This window comes from Magnolia sinica, chromosome 8 (genome assembly GCF_029962835.1).
Source record: "Magnolia sinica isolate HGM2019 chromosome 8, MsV1, whole genome shotgun sequence".
In the NCBI taxonomy this organism is placed as follows: Eukaryota; Viridiplantae; Streptophyta; class Magnoliopsida; order Magnoliales; family Magnoliaceae; genus Magnolia; species Magnolia sinica.
In genome coordinates, this window is record NC_080580.1 from 26,994,297 (window position 1) to 27,020,275 (window position 25,979).

The window sequence follows — 25,979 nt, forward strand, 5'->3', positions numbered from 1 at the left end:
TTTCTTTTTTTTTTATTAAAAAATAATTTTAACACACGCACACACACCCCACACAGTCACGCTGGTGGAATTTCACCACCTATGGGTACTCGAACCCTTGACCGGGAGTTGAAACTCCTAAGAGTCTACCACCCGAGCAAGAGTAAGGATTGCATTCACCCTTGAAACCCTAATAGGCCTTGCCATGATTTTTATATGCCATCCAACCGGTTCACCAGGTGTTTTCCACAGTAGTGTAAGTAAAACTATGAGTATTCAATTCCTACTATTATCTTGTGGTATGACCGACTTAAGTTTTGGAACACCCATATAGGACTTGCCGTGATGCACATGTGTTATCACCCCGTGTTTTCATTTTACCGTCTCATTTAAGAAGTGGATTAGGTGAGACCCTAGATTTACTAAGGTGGTGGGCCCTTAGCTGTGAAGCCCACTGTTTATATATATGACTACACCACGTTGTCCATCTGTATTGAAAGTTCATTTTAGGGCATGATAGAAAAACTGAAGCAGTTTGGTCAATATAGGAAATAGTAGTGACTGAATATTGAAAATTTCTAATGGGTCACAAAAGCTTTGGATTAAGATAATATTTTTGGGTCTCTTCATCTAGGTGCTTGTGATCTTATTAATAGGTTGGATGGCAAATAAATATTTCGGTGGAATCTATAAAGTTTTAAATGGCGAGGATTTAATTACAATAGTTTCCTGTTGTGTGTTCCACCTAAGATTTGAGTCAACTTCATTTTTTGGATCATGCCTTAAAATGAGCTTCCAAAATAGTTGGATGGTGTAGATTTAAGCCACATACATCACGGTGAAGTCCCATAGTTAGGGGTCCCACCGACCTTGGTGGATTGGGGTCTCACATGATCCACTTACTCATTTTAGGGCATGTGCCTATAATAAACGCATATTAAAAGCTCAGGTGGACCATCCCACAAGAAACAATGGTAATAACAATATACGCTGTACACAGCGTTGAGACCTTTCCAAGGCCTATAATGATGTTTATTTGTAATTAAGCTCCTTAAAAGGTCACACATATGTGGAAGGAAAGAAAACACTAAGAGTTGGTTTGGCACCATGGATTGGAGGGGGTTTTCAATTCACTTGGTTGTTTGGCAGTATAAAGCAACCGAGGGTTTCAAATTCAAGGGGTTTCGAGGGGGTTTGAAATCCACTGAGAGCTTGGATTATACCTAAAATCATTTTAATAGTTGCAGGTGTAACATGTGTGTCACGGTACACTATTATTCTATTGGACACATGGCCCACAATGATGATTAGCACTGTCCAAACATTGTCCGTGTAAATCAGCACTGTCCAAACATTGTCTATATTAATTAACGATTAAAAATCGTTAGTTAGTCACTCAGACATGATCTTGTGCTTGCGGTCCATCGGAGACTTGAATTTTCATATTTTTAGGCAAAACATATATTTTAGTGGGCTTATTACGACCGTAGTGTCAAAAATTATATATCTCACTGATTAGGGATATTAAAATTAATTTAATAATTAAATTCGAACCCTTATAAATATGCCATGCATGTGTATTTTTGAATTGAAGTTGATTCAAACTCCAGGTGCCAAACACACTGCGAGGATTGCCAATCGAGTGAAGGGTTTCGAAACCTACAATGAAGTTTCAACTGCTGTTTCATGTGGTGTGGTCTACTCGAGCTTTGTATATGCTCCGATTTTGGGCTCGTGTCCTAAAATGAGCTTGTAAAACAGATGGACGGCGTGGATATGTTACATACATCTCATGGACCCCACAGAGTTTACTCGAGCGCACCGAGTTACTTAGTACGCGATACGCGTTCGGCCGACACGCAGCTCTCGTCTCTATTTACAATCCTCCTCGCACTCTGGTCTATTTACAATCCTAACCTCGCTCTCGCTCTCTCTCTCTCTCTCTCTCTGTTTCTCTCTCAAATCAAAATCAAATGGCGATGGAGCTGCAGAAACCCAAAGAAAGAGAAGTAACCGAGGACCTGCTCCAAAAACCCTACCAAAACCCCCTTCAAAAGGAGACCCCTACATCAGAAAGCCCTGAGAAGAATCAAGAGCTTGGAGGAGAAGCCAAAGAAATCATATCTCCCAGTCCCACGGAAACCGTCGGATCTGCCCCTGCTGCCGTGTCCGATCTCCAGAAGAAGTTACGCCGCGCCGAGCGTTTTGGCATGCCTGTCCAGCTCTCCGAAGAAGAGAAGCGCAGCTCCCGTGCCGAAAGGTATGCTCCTGATATTCGAAGCTCCTTCCCTACGCCCGCATTTGGATTCTAGGGTTTACAACAACTCGAACATGTGTTTCTTCGGAAAATGTTATTCCAATTTCAACACCTAGGGGTGATTTTGTCATTCCTAGCTTCTTTTTATAGTTTTATTTTTATTTCATTTATTTAAAAAAATTCGAACATCTTTTTTATGACCAAACTGCCCTTCTGAGGGTGAAAATATCATTTCGTCTCCACTCATCATATATAAAAAAAAGCTGCCTTCTTTTATTTTATAGAAAATGGGGATCGTGGTTTTGATGTTTTAATTACAGAAATGCCACTTGTGCGGCATAATGCTGTGATTGACACTGCCATGGGGGAAGCATTTTTGCTTTTCCTTACACACACATAAAATGTTGAGAGTATGTTGTGGGTTTGCAGTTGGGATTGATTGTAAGTGAAATTCTGATGCAATTGCAACACGTGCATGCTCCACATGCGTGCACAATAAAAGGTCCAATGTTCTTTTATTTATTTATTTATTTATTTTTATTTTTTTATAGCTTGTTTCTAATTTACTTTCTTTCATATTCTATGTTAGTGAAGATATCTCTATGCTAGAAAATTAGTATTATTAGATTTTCATGTTTAAGGGTTTTTCTATTTTAGAGATCTTGGCTAGCAAGGAATTCTCTTTTTAGATTCCTTAGATTATGCTCGGGATTTACTCAAGGAGGTAACCTTGTAAACACTCATTATAAATAAGGCATAGGCCGTATGGAATAAGAAAGTTGGATGGTATTTTCTTTGAGCAAATTCTCTTGTTTTTTCCACGGTAGTGTGTTGAGGGAGAGTGGTGATCTCCTGACCTCTAGTATAGTTCTAGAGGACTGTTGACCTTGCTCATAATCATTGCATATTTTCTCTTATTTTATTTTATTTTATTTTCTCATATGTGATTCAGATTTTCAATACGGTACAATGAACTTCGTTGCAATTAGTTTATTCCTTGATCTAGCTGAGTTGTTTTGGTATCAGCACAAGTTCTGCTCCTGGGAGATTCTTTTCTCCTTTACTTTTTCATTCTCTTCCTCAAATTCTATCCTAATGGCTAGCCCCAACCTACCCTTAAAATAGTTTCCTTAACCAGCTTGTTATTTCAGCCCTTCACCACAGCCCATAAACAACCTCCATCTCACCTAAGACATCACCCTATTTCTATCCCAAATAGTAGCAAAACCTGTCCATAGTTTAGCCAATAATCAACCTGTAATATATCATAAATTTCCAAAACCTTCCTATTTCCTATATAAAAAGCCCATCAAACCCAACACTACAAAAACCTTAACCATATTAAAAAAGGTCGTCAAACCCAATCCGTTTCCTTTACTTTCTTTCAAAAAAAAGAAAAAGTAAAAAAAGACTACCCAAAGCCATTCTCGCATATTTTGCGTAGATCTGCTGTCATATGAGCACCAGAGAGGGATGACTTACACTTGTGGGATGCTTATTGCTTGCTAAACCTCAAGATGGGATTGTATCGACTTTGTAGTCAGTGGTCGATTTGTTCATGAAACGGTTTGATGATAGGGAGGCTCGTTTCACGATTGAAGTAGATACTTTGGAGTCTGGAAGGAATGGATACTGTACTTTAAGTAGCAACAAAGGGAATTAATTTGGATCTTCAAGCATCCTTACATGACCTTGAGGGAGAGTTGGAGTCCTAGAATGTTGACACAAGGCATCCTAGCCAAAATGGTGATTTTCACTAGCGGTATGGCTATGAGTTACAGGATCCAGCAATTGCTACGTGTAACTGGAAACAAGAGAAATGAACAACCCTCAATAGGACTATCTAAGTTATCTTGAAGGAAGGCAGAATGTTCACACTAGAGATCCTGGCAAACATTTCAAGAATGAGATTCCAAATTGCGACGGTAATTTGGATCCCAAGATTTTCCATGATTGGATAAAGTCAATGGAGCAGCATCTTAGTTCAAAATAGAAGAAACCATCAAGCTACGTTTTGCTACCCTAAAATTTAAAGGCGTGCGACCTAAGACTAGTGGCGTGCTATTGAAGAGGACTTGTAGGCATTTTGGCTTTCCTCCCCTTGGCAATTGGGATGAAATGAATACAAGAATGAAGCAAAGGTTTCAATTGCTTAGATTATGAGATGACTTTCTTCTACAAGCTCCTCACATTGCAGCAATACAATATAATTGTGCATACACAATGTTATTATGAATTTGTGATTTGTTGATGCTTGATGGAGATGGGAAAGCAATAAGTGGCGCGTTATTACAATGGACTACGGTTCAACATGTAAAGGGAATTGGTAACCGTTCGCTTAACAGTATGGATTAAGTGTACTAGATGGCCTGAAAAGTGCAGGGGCAGAAATTGGTGAGAAGACATAGAAGCTCTCATGTTGGGGGCTATACACTCACCTTCCCTACTATCAACGGTTCTACATCTAACACTCTTGGTCAAGATCAATGGGCGAATCCCCTTTCACGAAATGTTGACACAAAGGTAAAGTTTGTTGTGCCAACTCAGGGGAGGTCAGCTGACACTATTTCAAGTCTGGTGTTCGCAGACATTATGCGATAGCGTCTCCCTCTCGCAATCTCTAGTTTTGCGAGGAACAAGAGGGTGAATGGTACAAAGAGGGCTTCCTTGAAGGCTAAGAGGAAGGTGAACACGGAAGTGATCCCCAGAAGGTGATCAAGAACTCGAGGGCATAAATGGCCTTAAGAGAAATAAGTTATTGTTGATGGTCAGGGGAGTTATGATGGCATCAAAAGAGGAGGCCCAAGAAATTAGTTAAGAACCAATATCTTCCATGCATGAGTGTCGTGTGGCGGAAATGTTGTCAATGTTATTATTGACGAAGACAAGAGTATGAATGTGGACTCACAAAGCATGGTGGACATGTTGAAACTGGAGGCTCAAAAGCATTCCAAACCATATAATATAAGATTGCGTGGGTGCATGACACATTCATCCCTGTGATCGAGTAGTGCGTAGTGAGCTTCTCCTCGGATTGTTACGAAGAATCATTTTGGTGTGGCAGCATTCCAGTAAAAGTCACACATATTACTGGAGCACTTGTGGATATATGATAGAGATTTGACTCATTAGGGTTGCAAGAACACATACAACTTTGTGTATAAAGGAAAGCCTGCCACTCTCAATCCTATAAGAGGTGACGAATTTGAAGAGAAAAAGTTGGCTTCTAGCCTTCCATAGTGTTGGGTATTGCTCGGTTCATGGAGGAAATTTGAGAATATGGAATCATGTTATATCTTTCAAAAAAAAGAAAATAAAAAACAAGAAAGGGGAATCATGTATTCTATGGTATGATGTGAATTTAAAACCAATCTAGCTGGTGAAGTTTTTGTCGAACCACTTTAGATTCAGGATATTCTGTCTCAATTTCAGGATTTGGTCCCTAACGAATTATCCAATGAGCTTTTGTTTGTGCGCGACATTTAGTACGCAATTGATTTGGTACTCAATTACCAAATCTTGATATACAAAACGGACTTGACAAAGTACCGAAAACTTCATCCACAGGTGAAGGAATTGCAAGCCATGGGTTTCATTCATGAAAGCCTTAGCCTGTGTGTTATGTTAGTGTTGTTGACGCCAAAGAAGGATGGCGGTTGGTGGATATGTGTGGATAGTTGCACCATTGACAAGATAACCTTAAAATATTGTTTTCTAATTGCACACCTAGATGACATGCTAGACATGCTGGCAAATGCTACAATATGTTTGAATATTGATTTGTGAAGTGAGTATCACTAGATAAGAATTCATATTGGGGATGAATGGAAGATTGCTTTTAAAATGATGGATCGTATGAGTGTGAGTGGCTAGTCATGCCTTTCGGCTTGACAAACGCACCTAGTACATTCTTGTGGGTGATGATGCATAGTCTACGACCATTCATAGGCAAGTTCATCATCATGCACGTTGATGACATACTCATCTACAACCGTTCACGAGAAGATCATTTTCCATCTTTAGCGGGCGATGGGAGTATTGTGCCACGAGAAACTATATATCAATTTTAAAAAAGTGTACTTTCATGAGTTTTGGTGTGGTCTTTTTGGGTTGCATTAGTTTAATAGAAGACGTGAGGTATGATCTTGAAAAGATAAAGGCTATTTTTGACTGGCTTACTCTTACAAATATTCACGAGGTTCACAATTTTCACAGCCTAGTGACATTTTATCAAAGGTTTATCTGAAATTTTAGTTATGCCATGATGCCCATTATTGAATGTATGAAGGCTGGTGTGTTTGAGTGGACCAAAGCAATAATGAGGGCATTTCAAGGAATCAAGCTAAAAATGATAGAATCTCCAGCTCCACTCTACCCTTGGATAACCTCCTTCAACTATTCTCCATTATAGAATGATCATTTGTTGTGCTCATCCACCACAGTCCATAAATCTGCGACTAAAGCAAGGCTTTAAAGAAATCCCCTTCCCACCTGTCGCCCCTCCAACTCTAGTAAGAATTCTCGGATCAGCTGAGGCATCACTAGCCTACCCCGAAGCGACAGACGAAACTCCACTAAATGGCACCTGAAAACTTGTAGTGCACAAGTAAGCGATCCACCAACTCCTCATTCTGAAGGCGTACAATACATTAGGGATGATCATGTTTCTGGTCCTCAGGTGGTTGGTGGTTGGAATTTTATCCCTCTTGATAAGCCAACCATTGCTACCCCATGGGGGACTGGGATACTTCCAAATGTATGCAGTCGGGACACACACTTACCTATTAGATTCCCCCTATATCAATAAGTAGAATGATTTATGGGAAAACTGTAGTTGGGCAAAGCATGAACTGAAACTTCAAAAGATTCAGGTGCAACTGTGGGGAGGTATCTATTTCAAAATGTTATCCAGTATAAACAACTAGGAAGCTAGAGCGGGAGTGCGCATCCGAAGTGTGATTCAAAGCAGGAGCGGCACCTGGTTAGAAGGATCCTTCAACTAATGGGAAAACTCCCTTCCACTTTAAGATCCACGCCACTTGTCCCTTCCCCCAATATTAGTCTACACCTATTCAAGCGCTCCACGAGATAGAATTTTCAATTTTTTGATGTCATTTTCATTGAAGTCCCTCTTGAATGTTGCTTTTCATAAAAGCAAAAAAGAAAAAAAGAAAAGAAAAAGAAATAAGTCCCCCTTGAATTCTAATCTCCGTACTACATGGTCTCCTTTCTGTTATAAGCCTGAGAGACCATTTTCTCATTCTCACAGCCACCTGGCACAACATGGAAAAAGCTTAACATAATGCATCACTATCACACCACATAGCTTCCCACCACTAAATTCTAGCACCATCTCCAATTTTCTCCACAATGGCCTTGGGAAACCCCTATATTCAGAATTTTGCTCTCTGCACTCTGAAGTCCCATATTAGATGAGGTTTATTGTACCTCTCCTTATCCGATCTCCATAGTTTACATCAAATGGCTTGCTTTCACGAGCTTTCATCATCTATCTTGAGGCACCATAGCCATTTCTTAAGCAACATAGACTACATAGTATTCATTTGCTTAATCTAATTCCCGCCCCTCACTTTTTCGGCTTGTGAATGTTCTGCCATTCCAGAAGGTGGAATTGATTATACTCTTTTGCACCTTGCTACAGAAAGTCTCTTTGAATCCTCTCCAATCTTTATATGATGCCTACAGGGCGCTGAACCAAGGGCATACGAAATTGGGCAGGTTTGCTCATCACAACCACAACCACAACCACCTAAAGCCTTATCCCAACAAGTTGTAGCCAAATTTTAACTCTGACTGCTAATGGCTAACCTGATGCAACCCTCCTCTATCTGGGCTTCGGACCGACAATGAGAGCACAAAACTCCCACAAGCATCATTAAATGGGGGCATTTGTTAAAGCTGAATTAATGAGGGTAATGTGGCCCCTGAGGGACAAAAACACTCTTCCTACCTGACAACTTTCCACTCTTTCCAAAACTGCATCCCACAGATGTTTCTGAGGCTTGCCGACACATATTGGAAGTTTGCTTGCTTTGCATCCAAACTTGTGATAAGATTGACATCATCGTCCTTAACAAATACCCAAAATCTTGCTTTTTAGGAGGTTGGATCTTGAGATCCAAGATGCTTCAAAGCACCACATGAAGTAACTCATATTTTTCACCTCTTGACTGTTCGCATCATAGAATAGGATCATATCTACAAATCAAAGATGATATATTTGGAAATTGGCGTTTCCACAGCAGTTGATTAATCCTCGTCATTCACCTTGACCATCCTGCTAAGAACTTACTACCACGGCAACAAAAAGGAAGCGAGACAGTACATCTGCTTGAAAAAGCTGCTGGATACCTTGCATCCTTTGGGGACCGATTGGTTAATTCACAAAAGCACGCTGAACCCACACAGGCTTGCATCCACATCTTCCATATTACTCTGAATCCAAGGTGCCACAACACAATGAAGAAAGCCCTAACCGAGATGACCACTACTTTTTTCTGCCCAGCTTGGCACTCCTGTCAGCTGCTTGGATTCTGTGGTAGGCTGACACCATTCATTTATATGGGTAATTGAATTCCATATTCTGGGGTTTGGAATTTGGATGGAGTAGTGAGTATCCAGTGATGGAGGATATTAGCTGACATCTTCATTCTATCCTTTGGTTTCCAAGTAACATGTGCTTTAATAATTAGATTGGCCTGGGAAAAAAAATTTAAGGTTTAGGGTTCATTCTGAAAAAGAAAAATTTTGGTGCTTCATTTCAAGTACATTCAATCGGTTTTGACAGGACTAAGGTTTCATCTTCATGACATCATCATCATCATCACCGTCGTAGTCATCATTGTCATCGTTGCTGTTTCTGCTATTAGATTTTTGGAAAACCTCTTCTTTGCAAATTGGTAGCAATCAGATGATTTCACCAAAGTTTGTCACCTCGATAGATCATTATCATCATGTGGTCTCCAGGAGTAACAAAAGTAAATAATTGTACCTGTTCTAATGCATCGGGAAGCTTTGTGTGTATAGGTCACTAAGACTTATTTTCTAGCTCTCGAACGAGTATCCTGTAATTTTTTGGAAGCAACAATTACTTTGTGCAGATCCATGCCTGGACAGATTATTAATTGTCTCACTGTGATTGATCTTCTCCTGATTGAGTGGACTTTACATGGTTGAACAATCAGTGTCCCACTATGCCAAAGTATGGATCAATTATTGGTATCTTTCAAACAAGATAAAGTTTTTATAGGTTGGTAAAATTCATGGCCATACTGCAGCTCTGACCATTGGCTGATGTATTCCTTTGTTAGCAGCTTCTTGCGCTTTTTAGGTTGCATTTAGTTATGAGAATGGTAGGGGACCTGAAGGCATTACAGTGGATTTCCTGTTATCTTAAATGAATGCTGGTTCAACTAACCTTAGTTTTGACTGATAAGTGGGAGGCTTCTTTAAATTGAAATGGTTCACATCCTCAGTGGAGGCTAGACGAAAGATGCTATTTGGAGGATGAGTGCAAACATGACCGCTTTCTTGTGGCAATTAATGAACAGATGTCCTATGGCTACGTTGGACACTTGGCTTTATTAGAAAGAACTTGGTTGAACTGATTGAAATAAAGAGGGAATAAAATGGATAATATAACAACAACAACCTAGATAGCTAGGATTGCATTTATAAAAGCCTCATTTGCTGCTATTAGGATAACAAGATAATTTTATATTCTTGACATGACAATATTGAATTTATGATGTTATGGGATACTTACATATGTTTTGTTTCAAGATGTGTGAGCACAGGATGAAACAATAAAGTGATGAGTATTACATTTCTTTCTATATTTGAATTTTTTAGCGCCTAAAAAAATTCTTATCATCATCATCATCATCATCATCAACACCTTGTCCTAGCTGCTTGGGGTCAGCATTATGAGTCCGTTTTACCAATCAGTCATATCCAAGGCCCTATCCTTGGTAAGTGAATGAGCCTTCATATCCCATTGCAACACCTCAATCAAAGTCCTTTCAGGTCTCTCTCATCCTCTTTTCAGGCCCTTGAACCCGTTTTTCATGTTAGCTTGCAAAGGTCAGATGGCGGGCTGCGTACTTGACATCAACCCTCTTTTATCCAAGCTAGGGACTTTTAAGTGTAAACGCTACCAACATGTGTTGTTGCTAGCAGAAAGAATTTTTCTTATGATCTCATCTTTAAAGTAGTATGAGTTAAAATAATGTTCCCATATGTTGGAAGGACACCCTTACTCATGATCACATCCATATCCAAGTTTTTTGGAAATTGCCGACGTGCACCAACATTTTTGTATCCATATCTATGTGTGCGTCTCCATCATGGTACCATTGGTTTTCACATCCAGTTCGCTCAATTAAAGAGGGAAGAATGAGAAACCTTTTTTCCCCCCTTTCAAGAGCAGATAAGCGATTAACAATATTCGGTTTTCTATACCCATCTACTTTTTTCTTTTTTTAAAGCCATGATAGCTAAACTAGCCATTTTAAAAATCCACTAAGGCAGTGTATAAGAATCCCCATTAAAAAGAGAGATGAGAGACCCCTTCCATACCCAAAGTATTGGTAAGGGTGTTGGCCTCTGTTGGGATTTGATGGAAAAAGATCTCCAACTGGCACACACACATAACCTTTGCTTGTTATAAATAAAGGCAAGGCTCCAAGGAGGGGGCCCCGAGCTGTAGCATTGCAAGAATCGGCTTTGACAATTAGCAATTGGCCCATTCGATTGGCAAAGTTTTCTACTCCCATTTTAATTTCCAATGGCTCAACTCTATTCAAGGAGCGGATGCCTTTCAAACCATAAAAGGAGAAGATAATAGCTCCATTTTCATCTCCCATCACGCATTGATACCTGAAGCCCCTGGATTTCTAATCAAACTACCATTGATACTAAAAAGAAAAAAGAAAAAAAAAGGACTACCATTGATATTGGCTTACATCGATCTAGAGGTGGGGCCAGTCGCAAGCAAGAAGGTCAGATTAGGCTCCGTGACTCCTTAAGATCAAATCCCCACTCCGTAAGGACGGATTTAAAGATCCCTTCGAAGCAACTTAAAAAAAATGGCCACCATTGGAATGATGCTTGAGGGATTATTTTCAAAGATCTTGATATTTATTTACTTTCCAAATCCTTCACATGATGGCAAGATGAAGCATCCTCCATTTTTTTTTTCTCTACCATTGAACAAACATCAATTCTAGCTCTCCATGAGGGCCGGCATAGACCCTAAGAGAACCTAGCCAATACCAAAGAGGTTGAAGAAGGCAGGCCAAATCTAAGTCCCCAATTTACATCTAAGCAAGAGATGATCAATTGATTCCTTATTCATGTGGCACATGAAGCACATGTTTGGAAGAGAGCATTCTCCTTTAAAGATTATTCGATTTTAAGATTTTGTTAGTTGTAGCGACCCAAGAAAATGCCTCCACTTGTGGTGAGCCATATGACCCTCATGCTTGTGCACAATGTGGCTTGGGGGAACCAACTAGGCACAACTATTTTTTTGAAAGATCACGAAATTTGTATTAAAACCAAAAAGGAAATACAGGAAAAAGGAAAAACAGAAAAAGGAGAGAGTCTGCTGAGAAAGCAAACTCTACTAAACTCCAAGAAAAAGGAGGTCATAACCCTTCAGAAAATCAACATGAGCAGCCCACTCTAAAATTAGGCGCTTTGCCTTAGAGGTAACAACCTGAATAGAATTTGAAATATCCTTAAAACATCTCCCATTTCTTTCTTCCCAAACTGACCGCCAAACTGCTACGATTGCCATTCTCCCTAATCGGGACCTTTGCTTGCCTATGCTGATCCCGTGCCAAGCCTTGAAATGTTGACCCGCCGAATGAGGAAGGCATCAACAGATACTGAAACGAACACAAAATTCTGACCATATTGAGGCAATGAAAGGGCGATGCACTAGATTGCCCTAGAAGATGATCGACTGATTCTTCGTCCTTCATGCAACAGAGGCAGACATTAACTAAAGTCATCCCCCTTTTCCTCAAATTGTCCATCGTCAGAATTTTCTTCTTACCAACCAACCAGCCAAAAGCAGCTATCTTGTGGGGGGGGGGGGGGGACCGAATATATCCAAATATGTTTTAACATGTAATCATCATTTGGGACCAGGATATCCAGCTGATTATAAAGTGATTTTCCCGAAAACTTACTGGATTTATCCATCGTCCAGATCAATTTGTCTTCGGTTAACTGGTTTGGCGTAAATCCGTTGATGCAATCAAGAAGATCCACATACTCCTTATGCTCCCAATCGTGGAGATTCCTCCTACATTCCAGGTTCCATTCTAGTTTCCTCGTTGAAACAGTATAGCAGTTGGCTACAGAAATAGCTTGATACGGGGCGAGAAGAAATATGTTCGGAAATTCTTCTTTCAAAAGAGCCTCACCCACCCATCTATCTTCCCAAAAATGAATATTATCACCCTTTCCTAACTCGAAACCAATGCCTTTAAGGACCTCCTTTTTCATATGAAGGATTCCCTTCCAAAGGGCCGAAGCCCTATACCGGGACGAATCTTTTGTCCACCAACCACCCACTGATCTTCCATATTTGCTTTTGATAATCTTATTCTAGAGACTCCCATCTTCTGTGCCTAATCTCCAGATCCACTTGCCTAGAAGAGTCCGCTTCATAGTCTTGAGATCTTTTACCCCTGCTCCGCCTTGTTGAAATTGCCTGCACACCATTTTCCAATCTACAAGTTGAAATTTCTTTTTCTCCTCCTTACCATGCTATAGGAAGTCCTGTCTTAATTTTTCTAGAGTCGTCAAAACTGAAGGTGGACATCTCTATAATGACATGAAATACAAAGGTAAATTTGAGAGAGCCGCTTTGATGAGAGTGAGACGACCTCCTAACGATAAGAACCAACATTTCCATTTAGCTAGATATTTCTCTAACCTGTTTATAACCTTATCCCAAGAGGCCTTAGGAGGCGAGCCAATACACAAGGGAAGACCAACAAAGGAAGACGGAAAAGACGCCGCTGAACATTCAAAGAATTCCGCCCATTTAGTTATTTCCTCTTCCTCCATATTCACCCCAAACATCTTAGACTTCGCCAAATTCACTCTCAACCTCGAAACTGCCTTAAAGCATCGGATAATAACATGCAAATTGTCTACCTTCTCTGGGGTTGCGTCGCTAAATACCAAAGTATCATCCGCAAACCGAATATGCGAGATTGGGGTAGACAAATCTTTGACTCTGATTCCGCTTAAGATACTAGCTTATTGCCCTTTATGTAACATTCTGGATAAGGCCTCCCCGACAATGAGAAAGAGAAACGGGGATAATGGGTCCCCTTGACGCAAACCTCTCGAGCTTTTGAAGAAACTTTTCGGGGATCCATTAAGAAGGATAGAAAAGTAGGTTGATCCAATGCATTCTCTTATCCACCCTCTCCATTTATCACCAAAACCCAGCCGCTTCAACATGTATTGCAGGAATCCCCAATCAACATGATCATAGGCTTTCTCAATATCCAACTTACATAAAATATTCTTCGATCCGGATCTATGACTGGAATCCAAACATTCATTGGCTATGAGAGCACAATCAACTATCTGCCCGTCTGGGATAAACGCGCATTGATTGCCTGAGATTATCTTCCCTATAACCTTTATCAATCGAGAAGCCAAGACTTTAGCTAAAATTTTTGTAGGCTCCTCCTAGTAAGCTAATCGATCTAAAATCTTTGAAAGTTGCTGCACCCAAAGATTTAGGAATTAAGCCAATAAAAGAGGCCCCAAGCCCTTTAGAGAGTCTACCTCTATCGTGAAATTTATTAAAGAAGTCCATAACGTCATCTTGTATCACTTCCCAAAAGGATTGGAAAAACAAAGTGGGAAAACCATCCGGACTTGGAGCTTTATCTCCTCCTAAAGAGTCGACCGCCATCTTCACTTCCTCCGCACTAAAAGGAGACTCAAGGGTAGTGACTTCATCTCCCGAAACTGAATCCATTTGAAGATGGTCCAAATGAGGCCTATCCCAATCTTCACCCTTGAGAAGGGTGCTGAAATGAGCTATTGCCTCTTCCGCTATTATATCTTTATCTTCAATATGGGTCTCATTCACAACAATGCTATTTTGTTAATTCTAGCGTGCATATTGGCAATATTATGAATTTTTTTTTTTGTGTTTTTGTCCCCCTCCTTGATCCATTTTTCACGGGATTTTTGTTTTCAAGAAATCTCGTTTTCAAGGGCCCTAGCTGAAAGAAATTGAATAAGCTGTATTCTTCTGGATAAAATATCAGGAGATGTCAGACCATCTTCTATACCAACATTAATCTTTTGCAGCTTGGACAGGATCAAATCCGTTTCCATTTTCCTTTTGCGAAGTTCCTTTTGCTCCCACTGTTTGATTTTTTCCTTCAAAAGTATGAGTTTCAAACATAACCTGTAACCAACAAAACCTTCCACTTGAAAGCCACCCCACCAATCCGATAACAACTGACGAAAACCTTCTATCCTTAACCAGGAGGAATCAAACCTAAATGGTTTTTCCCCAATTCTACTCCTCAACTGAGAGAAGGACCGGCCAGTGATCTGATGTAGTTCTCGGGTGGACGGACTGTGAAACAGAGGGGAATGAATCCAACCACTCGGGAGACGGCAAAAACTTGTCCAGCGTGGAGAGAATTGGAATCGCTCGCCCATTGGTCCATGTGAATCTGGAGCTAAGAAGAGGAAGGTTGACTAAGTCCTGGTCATCGATCCAAGACGAGAATACTCTCATCGCTGGAATGACCTTGTTACCATGAGATTTTTCTTCAGCGAATCTGATCAAATTGAAGTCCCCAACTATGCAAACAGGGCCAGAAAAGCACCGTCTAGTAGCACTCAATTCCTCCCAAAAGTCATTTATGCTAGCTTCAAGGTTGGGGCCATAAACTGAGGATATGAGACAACGAAAATCGGGCGAATTGTCTTGTAGGATAATCGACCCCGAGAATAACCCAACCCAATTGTTCAGAACAGACCACTGAGACGAATTCCAGGCTACCAATATGCCTCCTGCACTACCAATGGCATCCAGGACCACCCATTTAACATCTTTAGCCTTCTCAACAGAGTATCATTAAACTGGTGCACCTTAGTCTCCTGTAAGCAAACCACGTCAAGATTGCTTCTACCATAGGAATCTTTTATAAGCCTCCTTTTTTGTTTAGACTCCACTCCCCTAACATTCCTGGAGACTATCTTCATTGGAGAACCGAGTTGCCCCGAATACCCTGAAGACCAGAATCAATATTAATGCCTTCGGACCTAACATGGCTCAAATCATTACATTGAAGCTCTCTGTTGCTGCTTGATCTGGAAAGGTGGTTTCTGGGGGATCTCGAAGCTGGAAGGGGTCTACTGCGGGTCTCCACACATTGGAATAAAGTTACATAGTCCTCAGGGGAATCCTCAAAGGATAGCCCTATGGATCTTCCAACATGCCCGATTGCATCTCTAATCCATTTCTTTTTCTGGATAGTGTCTATCAGTTTAGCCCTAAGCTAAACCTCTTCCGATTGCTTGTCGTTAACTTCTTCTTGATCCGATGATATTCTAGCCCGAACCTGCAACGGTTCTGCTTATATAATTCCTTCTCCAGATCCATCCTAAAAGAGAGTAATCAGAGCTTGATTTGACCAATCGCAACTGGACGAGAGAGGGAAAGTTATGGGAGAAACGGGAGAAGCCGGATTCTCCGAAATCCATGAGTGATTGTCGGCCTCCATGACATTGTCACTTGCATAAGAAAGGAAACTTGAATCAATCTGACGGGCTTGACTCCTCAAACTATCTTCCCCCCTTGGAACCGACTCCCCTAGATGATTATGTTGAAGTGAAACAAGAATCTTCCATAATATCGCAGAGTTATGGGAAGACTCTCCTGGGCGAAGCAAAATATCGGGAATGACCTTTGCTGCAGCACTGGGCACTGGGACCAAACTACGCTCGTTACTAGGCTCGGAATTTAATATTTTTGTAGGACCCGAAGCACCCGAGCCAACCACCGCCTCAGGGTTAGTCTCGATGCACTTCTTTTTAGACTCTACTGAGCCATCGATATGGCTTCCGAAGCTGCCACATGTTTCGTTCGACTGACTAAAGTTGAGGGTCGGGGAGTCTCTCAAACGCGATATAGAATTTGTGTGACGTGGCCTAATCTCGTCCACCCACACAGACGTCTCGATATATCGGCTATTGGGAATCTCGAGGGAAGAAGCGGAAACATCTATATCGATGACACACGTCTTATGAGATGGCTGAGTACTGACGCAACCATTAATGCGAGCAGCTGGAAAGCAGAGATTGTGATTCTGTACTATTCCTATAGCTCTTAAAAAAACGTTGGACTTCAGGGCCCAAATTTGCTCATCTTCCTTAAAGGGATTGTGGGGGGGAGAAGATCAAGAAGGTCCACTATCATATCAACCTTCCTAATCCCATAGGTTCAATTAGAAATTAAGAAGAAGATCAAGAAGGTCCACTATCATATCAACCTTCCTAATCCCATAGGTTCAATTAGAAATTAAGAATCCAAATCATTTTTCCATCCACAAAGTCCTTCATAAGAAAGTTCTTCCTAGCTAGCATGATTAGCCTTAGAAACATAGGTGTTAGAGAGGAATCCTCATACCACAGATCCTCCTAGAAGTGATTGTTTCAACTTTCACCACTTTCAAGTTTGAATCTAACTACCTCAGTGAAATATTGACCCACCCCTTTAGTTTGTTATCACCAAATTGCAAAGAGCATCTTGCTCTTTGCAAAATCTTCCTCCGCCACTTTGCTAGTTTCTTTGGAGAATTTGAGCAATCCTCCTTGCGACTACCACTGCTTTGTGTATTTCTTTGGAGAATTTGACCAATCCCAAGTCCACCTCATTCCTAAAATAGCCAATGTTTGGCCAATGAAACTAGAATGGCAAATGCAGTTATTGATCACATTTTCTTTGAAATTAAGAAAAACGGTGGCTTCACATAGACCCTCACACCATTAAATTATACACATATGATATTTAATTGAAAATCCTTTTAAAGCTCATGCAAATTAAATCACTACAAAATAGCCATTGTTGCAACCCAATGTTTAGAGTCTCGGTATCATTACATGTATTGATGACCGGGGATATAGAAACATGCATTTGTATCTCGCCGATTCTTGGAAAAATATCATTGTCTAAGGGAAACATTGGGGAAATGTTGGGATAAAGGTGGAATTTTTAAGGGAAACTTTAGGAGATGTTAAAAGACACATGTTTACACATGACTGGAGAATCAAAATACTGGGAAAAAAAAAACAACTATACGTAATAAGTCTCCATTTTATAGGAGCCTAATCACGTGTGCTTGAAAAAAATTAGTATAAAATAAATATATAAAATTTGAAGCCAATTAATAGATCGGAAAACACTCATTAATGTATAAAAATTTCCATGTGATTTAATGTGAAAAACACATTTTCCAATATAAAAATGAAAAATGAGGATTTCACAAATTTCCCAGAATTTCACTTAAATGTTAATTTTTGTCACAAATCCATTTTAATGCATGAAAATTATGCATAGACATGGATTTCCATTGCAATCCATGCTAACATTTGAAAAAAAATGTTCCTATGTATTTTTCATCACCTTTGAGTCATTTTGAGTCGAGATTTCTCCCAAAATAGAATTTTGATTTAATAAAAACCAAGAGTGATAGAAATCACACAAAGAACAAAATTCCCATTAAAAAAAAACCCTAAAAAATGGAGTTTTTCTTTTTGCGTTTTTGCGACCCCCCCCCCCCCCAAAGAAAAAAATCCATCAATTTTTGCTTTTTTACGGCCATTTCCTTGGTACCGGGGATATTATGGTCAGTGTCGGTGATATTATCAATGGTATTGTTGATACTAGGGAACTTTTATTAGGGACTTCTCAAAGTATTGTTGATATCGATAAATATCACTGACATTTATTGGAAATGTTGACAATATTAGAAAATTTTTAAACTACCAGTAATTTTAGTATCGTTGACCTAGCGATGCTGATAATATCGATAATTTCACTGATATTTGTAACACTGGTTGCACCAAATCTAACTGGTGGAACATACTAAGATGGTTGAGTGACAAGACGAGGAAGGATAGAATTAAAATGAATGCATTTAAGGGAGCTTAGGAGTGGGGCCAATAGGTGATAATATGAGGGAAAGTAGACTTGGATGGTTGGTCATGTGCAACAGAGAACAAGAACCGCGGCAATTAGGAGTGAGTTATTACAAGTTGAAGGCTCTAAATGGGCAATAGGTGATAATATGAGAGAAAGTAGACTTAGATGGTTGGTCATGTGCAATAGAGAACAAGAACCGCGCCAATGCATTTAAGGGAGCTTAGGAGTGGGGCCAATCGGTGATAATATGAGGGAAAGTAGACTTATATGGTTGGTCATGTGCAATAGAGAACAAGAACTGCGCCAATTAGGAGTGAGTTACTACAGGCTCTAAATGGGCAATAGGTGATAATATGAGGGAAAGTAAACTTAGATGTTTGGTCATGTGCAATAGAGAACAAGAACCGCGCCAATTAGGAGTGAGTTGCTACAAGTTGAAGGCTCTAAATGGCCAAAGGGAAGGTCCAAAAGGACTTAGGTTGAGGTAGTAAAAAAAGACTTGACCTACGGTCTAATTGAAGTTATGACCCTTGATAGTGGAATTACAGAATCGGATTCATGTAGCCAACCCCAAGTAATTCAGATAAGGCGTAGATGATGACATGAGGATGATGATCTTTCTTCTTTTCTTTATATATATATATATATATATATATATATATATATATATATATAAATTACTTGATAGGACACGAAAATTTATTAATGTGAACAATATCTATTTAGGTAATGGACTATAGGACCCTACAACAAGATAGGGCCAGGAAACACAATCTTTTGCAAGTGAATCTGCAAGGGAATTTGCATCCCACAAAACATGATTAAACTCACCAGACAAGAAGGCACACGCACACTTCCATCGACAGGGGCATTTATCGGATTCACAAAGCCAAATCATTCTTAGAATCACCCTTGATAATAAAGGGGATGGAAAAATCAATCTATCAGGTGCTTCCATCGCAAGATTTGCCTCCCCTACCTCTAGAAGGGGAACTCAATCTCCTCAAAGGGCTTCCATGGACATTTTCAGTTCCACCAATCCTGCAAGGGGATGGTTGGAATGAATTGCCACGATCCAATTGCTTAGAAGACTTGCAATCCTAACCCTTCTGAGTTCTTTGGTTGCACTAGCCTAATGTGCAAGAAACAATTTGCAGTACAATCCTAAAGGAGCGGCTTGGCCGTCCTGAAAAAAGCTCTGCCACAATGGATGGAAGAACACAAGCAGTGTTTGCAGCATTGATAGTATTGATATTGCATGGGTTTGATACAAAACATAAGGGGAATTGTAAAATTCCCCTATATCGAAGAAAATGTCGCATGTATCGTTCAATATATCATCAATACATGGATATATCGCAAAATATCGACAATCACTTTACAAATATTTCCCGATATCGTTGATACATGTGATACGTATCGACGGTTGATGCAACATACCCCTCTTCTGAAAAGCCAAAAACATTTATTATTATTATTATTATTTTAAAACTGATCCTCTAACACTCAATTTTCTGCTCCATTTTTTATGGAATCCCTTTGTGTTAGGATTTAGACAACTTTTTATTTGTTTGGAGAGAAATCAAAGTTTGGGTGGAGAAATCGCAATTGAAGAGGGGAAATGGACTAGAACCCATTCCATAACATTTTTTGAGATTTTGTTTGTTTTTATTTGATTCTTTTGCTCAGATTCGGTAGAAATATGTTACTAAAGCATGATTCTGCATATTTTGCATGCAAATTCATGGCTTTGAAGATCCAATTTTAGAATTTGGGGAAAATAGAAGATTTTGGAGGGAATCTGAATATCTTCCATTTTTATCCATTTAAATTGCAAGTAGGGTCTCAAAAACTTGATGGACACTACCTGTAGACAGTTTCTTGAATTTTTCGAAAAAAAGATTATTGTTTAATTAGAAATAGTGAAAACAATTAAAAATATCATTTTTTGTTAAATTCTACTGAAGTATTTTTTCTTCTTTTTGGTTTTTGGCTGTATTTTTATGTGTTTTGGTATGTATTGTATGATTTATGAATTATATGAACTCTTTTTGGATATTAGGTGCATCAGTTTTGTCAAACAACTAGAAACCATACCCAATGGAAATCTTTCAAAAAAAAGTAAAAAAAACCAATGGAAACCTATTTTGCGTACTTGTTATTTGTAATGTTTTGAGTTCTAGGTGTGTAATCATGTCTCTTTTAACACCTCAAGTTTCATTCGAAAATTCCATCATTTTCCCATTGTCTCCCTTAGACGATATATCCCTCCATATATGCGATATTTCCCTTGCGATACCGTTATGTTTCTGTATCCCAAGGCTGTGACATGTGCATCAATACCAATACTGTGACCACTGAATCTAAGATATGTTGATGAGGTTACAAAAGAAAGCTCAGATGTCCCTAGCCACTTTACAGTGACAAATGTGATAAATTGATTCTGGTTCTTGATGGTACATCTTCTCTGCTACTGTGGTCCAACAACAGAAAGCTTGGACCCGAGGATCACAACAACCCCGTACCCTGGTGCCTAGGGGAGAAGCATGGATGGAAGGGAGCTGGCCTTTGTGAAAAACCAAATTGTATATGGGAAAATTAATATGTATTGGGTTGTATATCTTTATATGGATAACCAAAAGTTTTAACACACAAAATTAGGTCAAAGGGTATGACACATACAATTGAAAAACATTGAATACCATCTTTTGCTAATCTGATGGCTAGAGAATTAGCTTTAGTAGGAGGAACATATAAAAAAAAACATCTGGGCCCCATTAGCTATGTGCCCTGGCCTGAAAAATGAGGCTGGCGCAGTCATCAGGTAGGCACACATGTTTAAAAAAATGGACAGCTGCAGAAATATAGTGGTCCCCGCTCAACATTCAAGTGTGACCCACTTGGTGAGCGGACTGCCTGATTTTTGGATGTCCGTGTGTACTCAGTAGGGACTGCATGATGAACAGAGAAGATCCCATGCATTCTATGTGGGCAGATGTGCTTTCAAGTAGGAATCCAGAAAGCAACAATTTACTCTTTATTGCTACTGTGTTAAACCTGTCTAATATGGACCTATCTCATTGGCAGGTTTGGCACTGCATCTTCGGTGCATGGATCAGAAGAAACAAAGAAATCAGAGGAGCAGAAGAGAAAGGCTCGGGCAGAGAGGTTTCCGTTTCTGACTCCTCACTGCAATAGTTTCTTCTGGCGTTATCGGGAAATTGAAATAAACTGACAACTAACGTATCTATGCTTCTCCTCAGATCATTGGTAACATAGTAGACTGGCTTTGAGGCCTACTTTTTTTTCGTGTTGTTTCTCAGATTTGGGCTGGTTGTTCACTCTGGGGATGATGAGGAGGCAAAGAAGAAAGCTCGGTTAGCTAGATTTGCACCAAATTCCAAGCCAGATACCCTGGAAGAAGATAAGAGGAAGGCAAGGGCACTCAGGTCAGAAAAGAGCACAGCTTTCCCGTTACTGTATTATCACTCTGTAATGCATGCGAGCCTATCTTCTGGTTTATCTAGTATCATAGTAAGATAGACATCTCTTTTCCCATATAAACGTATCTGTTTCAACTTGCTTTTCAGGTTTTCACAGACCTCACCTACCAACTCAACACAAACAAATGGCAAGTCGAATGAGCAGGTGTGGCATGCAGTATCATGATCAATGTTGAGATGAGACAGAGAGAGAGAGAGCGCACATCGCATGATCTGCAAATCACACCCATCCACCATGTGGACGGGAAACAGTGTAAAGCTCATGCGGATTGATGATTCTGACCATCTGATTGGTGGCATTCGAATGAATTGCTGAAACAAAGTTAGCCAACCGTCCACATTCAACTAGAGAAATACATGAACAAGAAGACAAGTCTGTGGTTTCTGGATCATGGCCCATCCAAAATGTTACTGACCAGATGGACCTTCCAGATCATCTGAGCATGGAGATACTTGCTGGTCCCATCCAACCAACAAGATGTGAGGGATGGGCATGAGTTGCAGTTCACGTAAGACGGGATAAAAAAGAAACTGTCCTTTATATTTTGTTAATCACCATGCTGATTTCTCTTTTATTAAAATCAGAACCCAACTATAGTGGGTAAGGCGGATGGAGGGGCCTGAGCATCGATCGCTTTTAATAGTAAGATGTTCTTCTTTCATAGCATGCATAAACTGATTAAATAACCCATTTCCTTTGAGCAACTAGTTTTCATGCCTCTTGGCTCTGGTAGATAGGCATTCTTCCTTTTCTTTTATAAACTATACAATCCCGATGCATAAAGATGAGTAGTGTCCTGATATCCCAGTATGCACGATGGGACTGATGAATCAGTTATCCAGACTGTTGATCTGATGGGTCTGTGAATTTGGATGCTGGGAAGTCTTCCAGATTGGAAAATCTTAAATTTCCATCTGTAACCACTGCAAAATGGACAGTTAAGAAAAGAGCATTCCAGAAGAAATGCCAATGATTGACATCTAGGATTCTCCTGTGGATGATTTTTTGGGGGAGCCCTCTGTCCACAGTTGGATGCATCATATCAAAAAACTGTCGGCCTTTTCCAATGGTGGCATCAGGACACTTCTTGTGCTGATGCATAGGATCATATATTTCCTCTCTCTCTCTCTCTCTCTCTCAATTCCTTCTGAATTTCTGATCTTGGATGTCTTGTTTGGCAGCACTGGTTACTAACATTTTGCATTTCGCCTAGTGGGTTTGTCACGCCCATGATTACTTTTGCACATACGACTCCGGACAATTGTTATTACTGTGCAATTTCAAGATTCTTATGCATGAGATGCCAATTGAAATTATGGTGCTGTTGGAATTATTTTCTTGGGTTTGTATTTCAAATATCTGTTGCAGTGATATGGGAGCATGAATTAGAGAGATTATTGTTTGGGGAAATAGATCAAGAACTTTTATCTTGAATCCATATTACTTTGGTTCTCTTTTGCAAAGATCTTTTTTTTTTTTGGCGGAGCTTTTAAATTGCGGACGTTAGTTGAAGTGTGCTTTGCTAGATGTCAAAGGGGTATGTTTGTAGCAATGCATTTAACTGTGGGGGCTACCTTTTGTCATCCAAACAATTGTGCCCATCATGGATTGGATAAACACTATGAATCTTCCTCATCGATGGCTTGGATCATCTAATGGAAGAGATATTTGGGCCATAGCCATTAGTGATGGGATGCAAAGCAACAGAGTGGTAGAGGTGGCAAACTACATTTTAGTTCTTGCTGTTGACTTGCAAAGTGGCAAACCCTTGACAAGAGGATGTAGGATATGCAAAACTGAGACCGCACAATATTGGCTGGTTTTCAGTTGTGACAAGTAGGGCCCAGGTTTCGTGATCGAGACCATTGGTCTGTTGAATCCCTCCATGGTTGTACAGATTATAGGAAATGTCCTAGATGGGAAGATTCCAGACACCATCGTCGGGACCCTTTTCTGTTGCATGTGGACTGTTTCTTCCTGTCTATTTGTAGGCATTGTTTCGAGTATCCTTGATGTTCTTGATAATATCTCTGATATTATTTGTATTTTCAGTTTGGTGATACCAATAACACTAGAAATTCTAGGTATCAGTGATATATCGCAAAGTATTGCCAATATATCGATATCGCTAGTGTATTGCTAATATTTTTGACCATGTAAATTCCACGTCACTTGAATTGCCAGTGTAACGATATTGCCAATATGTCATCAATATTTTGTACCATGTAAATTTTAGGTGTTGCTTGTATTTGCCAATGTATTGGCGATATTTCGAATAATATCACCAATATTGAAAAAAAAAATTGTTTATTAAAAACATCTGTTTTAAAATTTTTTTATGGGTGCATGATTGCATGGCGAATTGCATGTTTATGTGTGTATATGTATGCATGGATGTATGGATGGATCGTTGGTTGGATGGATGTGTGTAATGCATGGATGTATGGAGCATGCATGTGTGCTTGTATGTACGTATGTGCATGGATAGATGGATCCACATTTTCCCCATGTTTCCTCAAATGTTTCCCCGAGTGTCAATGATGCATGCTTTTAAGCCCTGTTAAGGGGAAACTTATTATTTGATTCCTACATATGCGTGTTTTTCACTATTATTTGTTTCTTATATATGTAAATGTGTATTTTACCACCCCCTAAACTATCATTGAAAAATTCCACAAAAATTCCCATTTTTCTCTAATGTTTCCTGTATTACATTTTATTTTATTTTTTAAATTTTAAACACACGCACACACGCCCCAACCCACTCACGCCGTAGTGGGATTTCACCACCTATGGAGGCTCGAATCCTTGACCAGGTGTTGAAACTCCTGAGAGTCTACCACCGGAGCAAGAGTAAGGATCCAATTTCCTGCGTTACATGCTTTCACATCGCCATTAAAGAAAAACTTATTATGTATTTGTTTTCTTTTTTCAATTATATGATTCCCAAATATGCAAGTATGTGTATTTTAGCATCTCCCCAAGTTTCATTGAGAAATTCCACTATTTCCTTGTGTTTTTCCAATGTTTCCATGTCCCTAACTAGAGCACTCCGAACACTGTTTGTAGGTGACATGATCAGAAGGTTCAAAATGCCTATCAAGGGGATCTTTTGGGGCATTATCATCCACTGGGATGCAACACAGCAGTGGTCTAGATCACCATATCATGGGCCCCACTCGTGGGAATTGAAAATCTTGTATGCATTGCAAAACCTTGGGGCCAAAATCCTACATGAATAGGTTTTATTGAATACATGAGTTGGAAAATCAATATTATAGTGGGACTAAAGGATAACATTCCCTTGCTGGTATTGAGACATCTTTCTGGTCATATCTTTGATTTTATATTTCCTACTTTTTCCTACCATTCAAAGATGGTCGTAATCCATGAGCGTTCCAAAAATTTGAAATTTCAAAGGTCAATTTTGAAATGCTGTATTAAGATCCCGATGCCAGTTTGAAGGGTGAGAAATTTGCACACCAGGTCTTCGTAGACACTTAAAACAACTCAAGTGCCTGTGTCAAAGCGGTTTTCATTCTAAATCTTTGTTTTGAGTGTGGAGTTTTTTTTTTTTTCGTCAGCCTATGCTTATATTCAATGGTGTGATTTAAAGCATGTTTGGATACTACCAAATAAGTTGCTTTTTAATTTATTTTAAGTCATTATTAAGTTAAGTGCAGTTTGGTAAACTTAAAAATAAGGGCTTAAAATTAATTCAAGTATTGACAACTTAAAATGCTGAATTTTAATATTTATAAGTACTGAAAAATCCATTTGGTAATTTGTCTGAAAATAAGTAGTGATATTTGAAAATAAAAACCTCTTTTTTTTTTTTTTTTCTCATGAAAACCTGCTTAGGTCACAATCTGTCATATTTGCCCCTGTCATTTCGATTTTTATATTTTATATAGTATAAGACAAGCTATTATTCTCATGCTATCAAATTTAGGATATCTATGCACCATCCAATCAAATTTTAATAATTTTCCCACCAAGTCGAGTGAATGAATAGTC

At 39.5% G+C, this 25,979-nt stretch overlaps 1 protein-coding gene across 3 annotated transcripts; it reads left to right on the forward strand.

The window, feature by feature from the left end:
- Nucleotides 1-1,880: 1,880 nt before the first annotated feature.
- On the forward strand, nt 1,881-25,275 carry LOC131253134 (protein MODIFIER OF SNC1 11). 3 transcript variants are annotated; one of them, XM_058253969.1, is made up of 6 exons: nt 1,883-2,239; nt 21,546-21,626; nt 21,782-21,907; nt 22,049-22,106; nt 22,547-22,604; nt 25,032-25,275. In XM_058253969.1, exons 1-5 carry the CDS (start codon nt 1,953-1,955, stop codon nt 22,583-22,585), a joined length of 591 nt encoding a protein of 196 aa, XP_058109952.1. In that variant the 5' UTR covers nt 1,883-1,952; the 3' UTR covers nt 22,586-22,604; nt 25,032-25,275. The 3 variants fall into 3 exon arrangements, with proteins under 3 accessions (XP_058109950.1, XP_058109952.1, XP_058109951.1); XM_058253968.1 differs by lacking the exon at nt 25,032-25,275 and adding an exon at nt 23,144-23,284; XM_058253967.1 differs by lacking the exons at nt 22,547-22,604; nt 25,032-25,275 and adding an exon at nt 23,144-23,396 and having other exon boundaries at nt 1,881-2,239.
- The last annotated feature ends 704 nt before the right edge of the window (nt 25,276-25,979 follow it).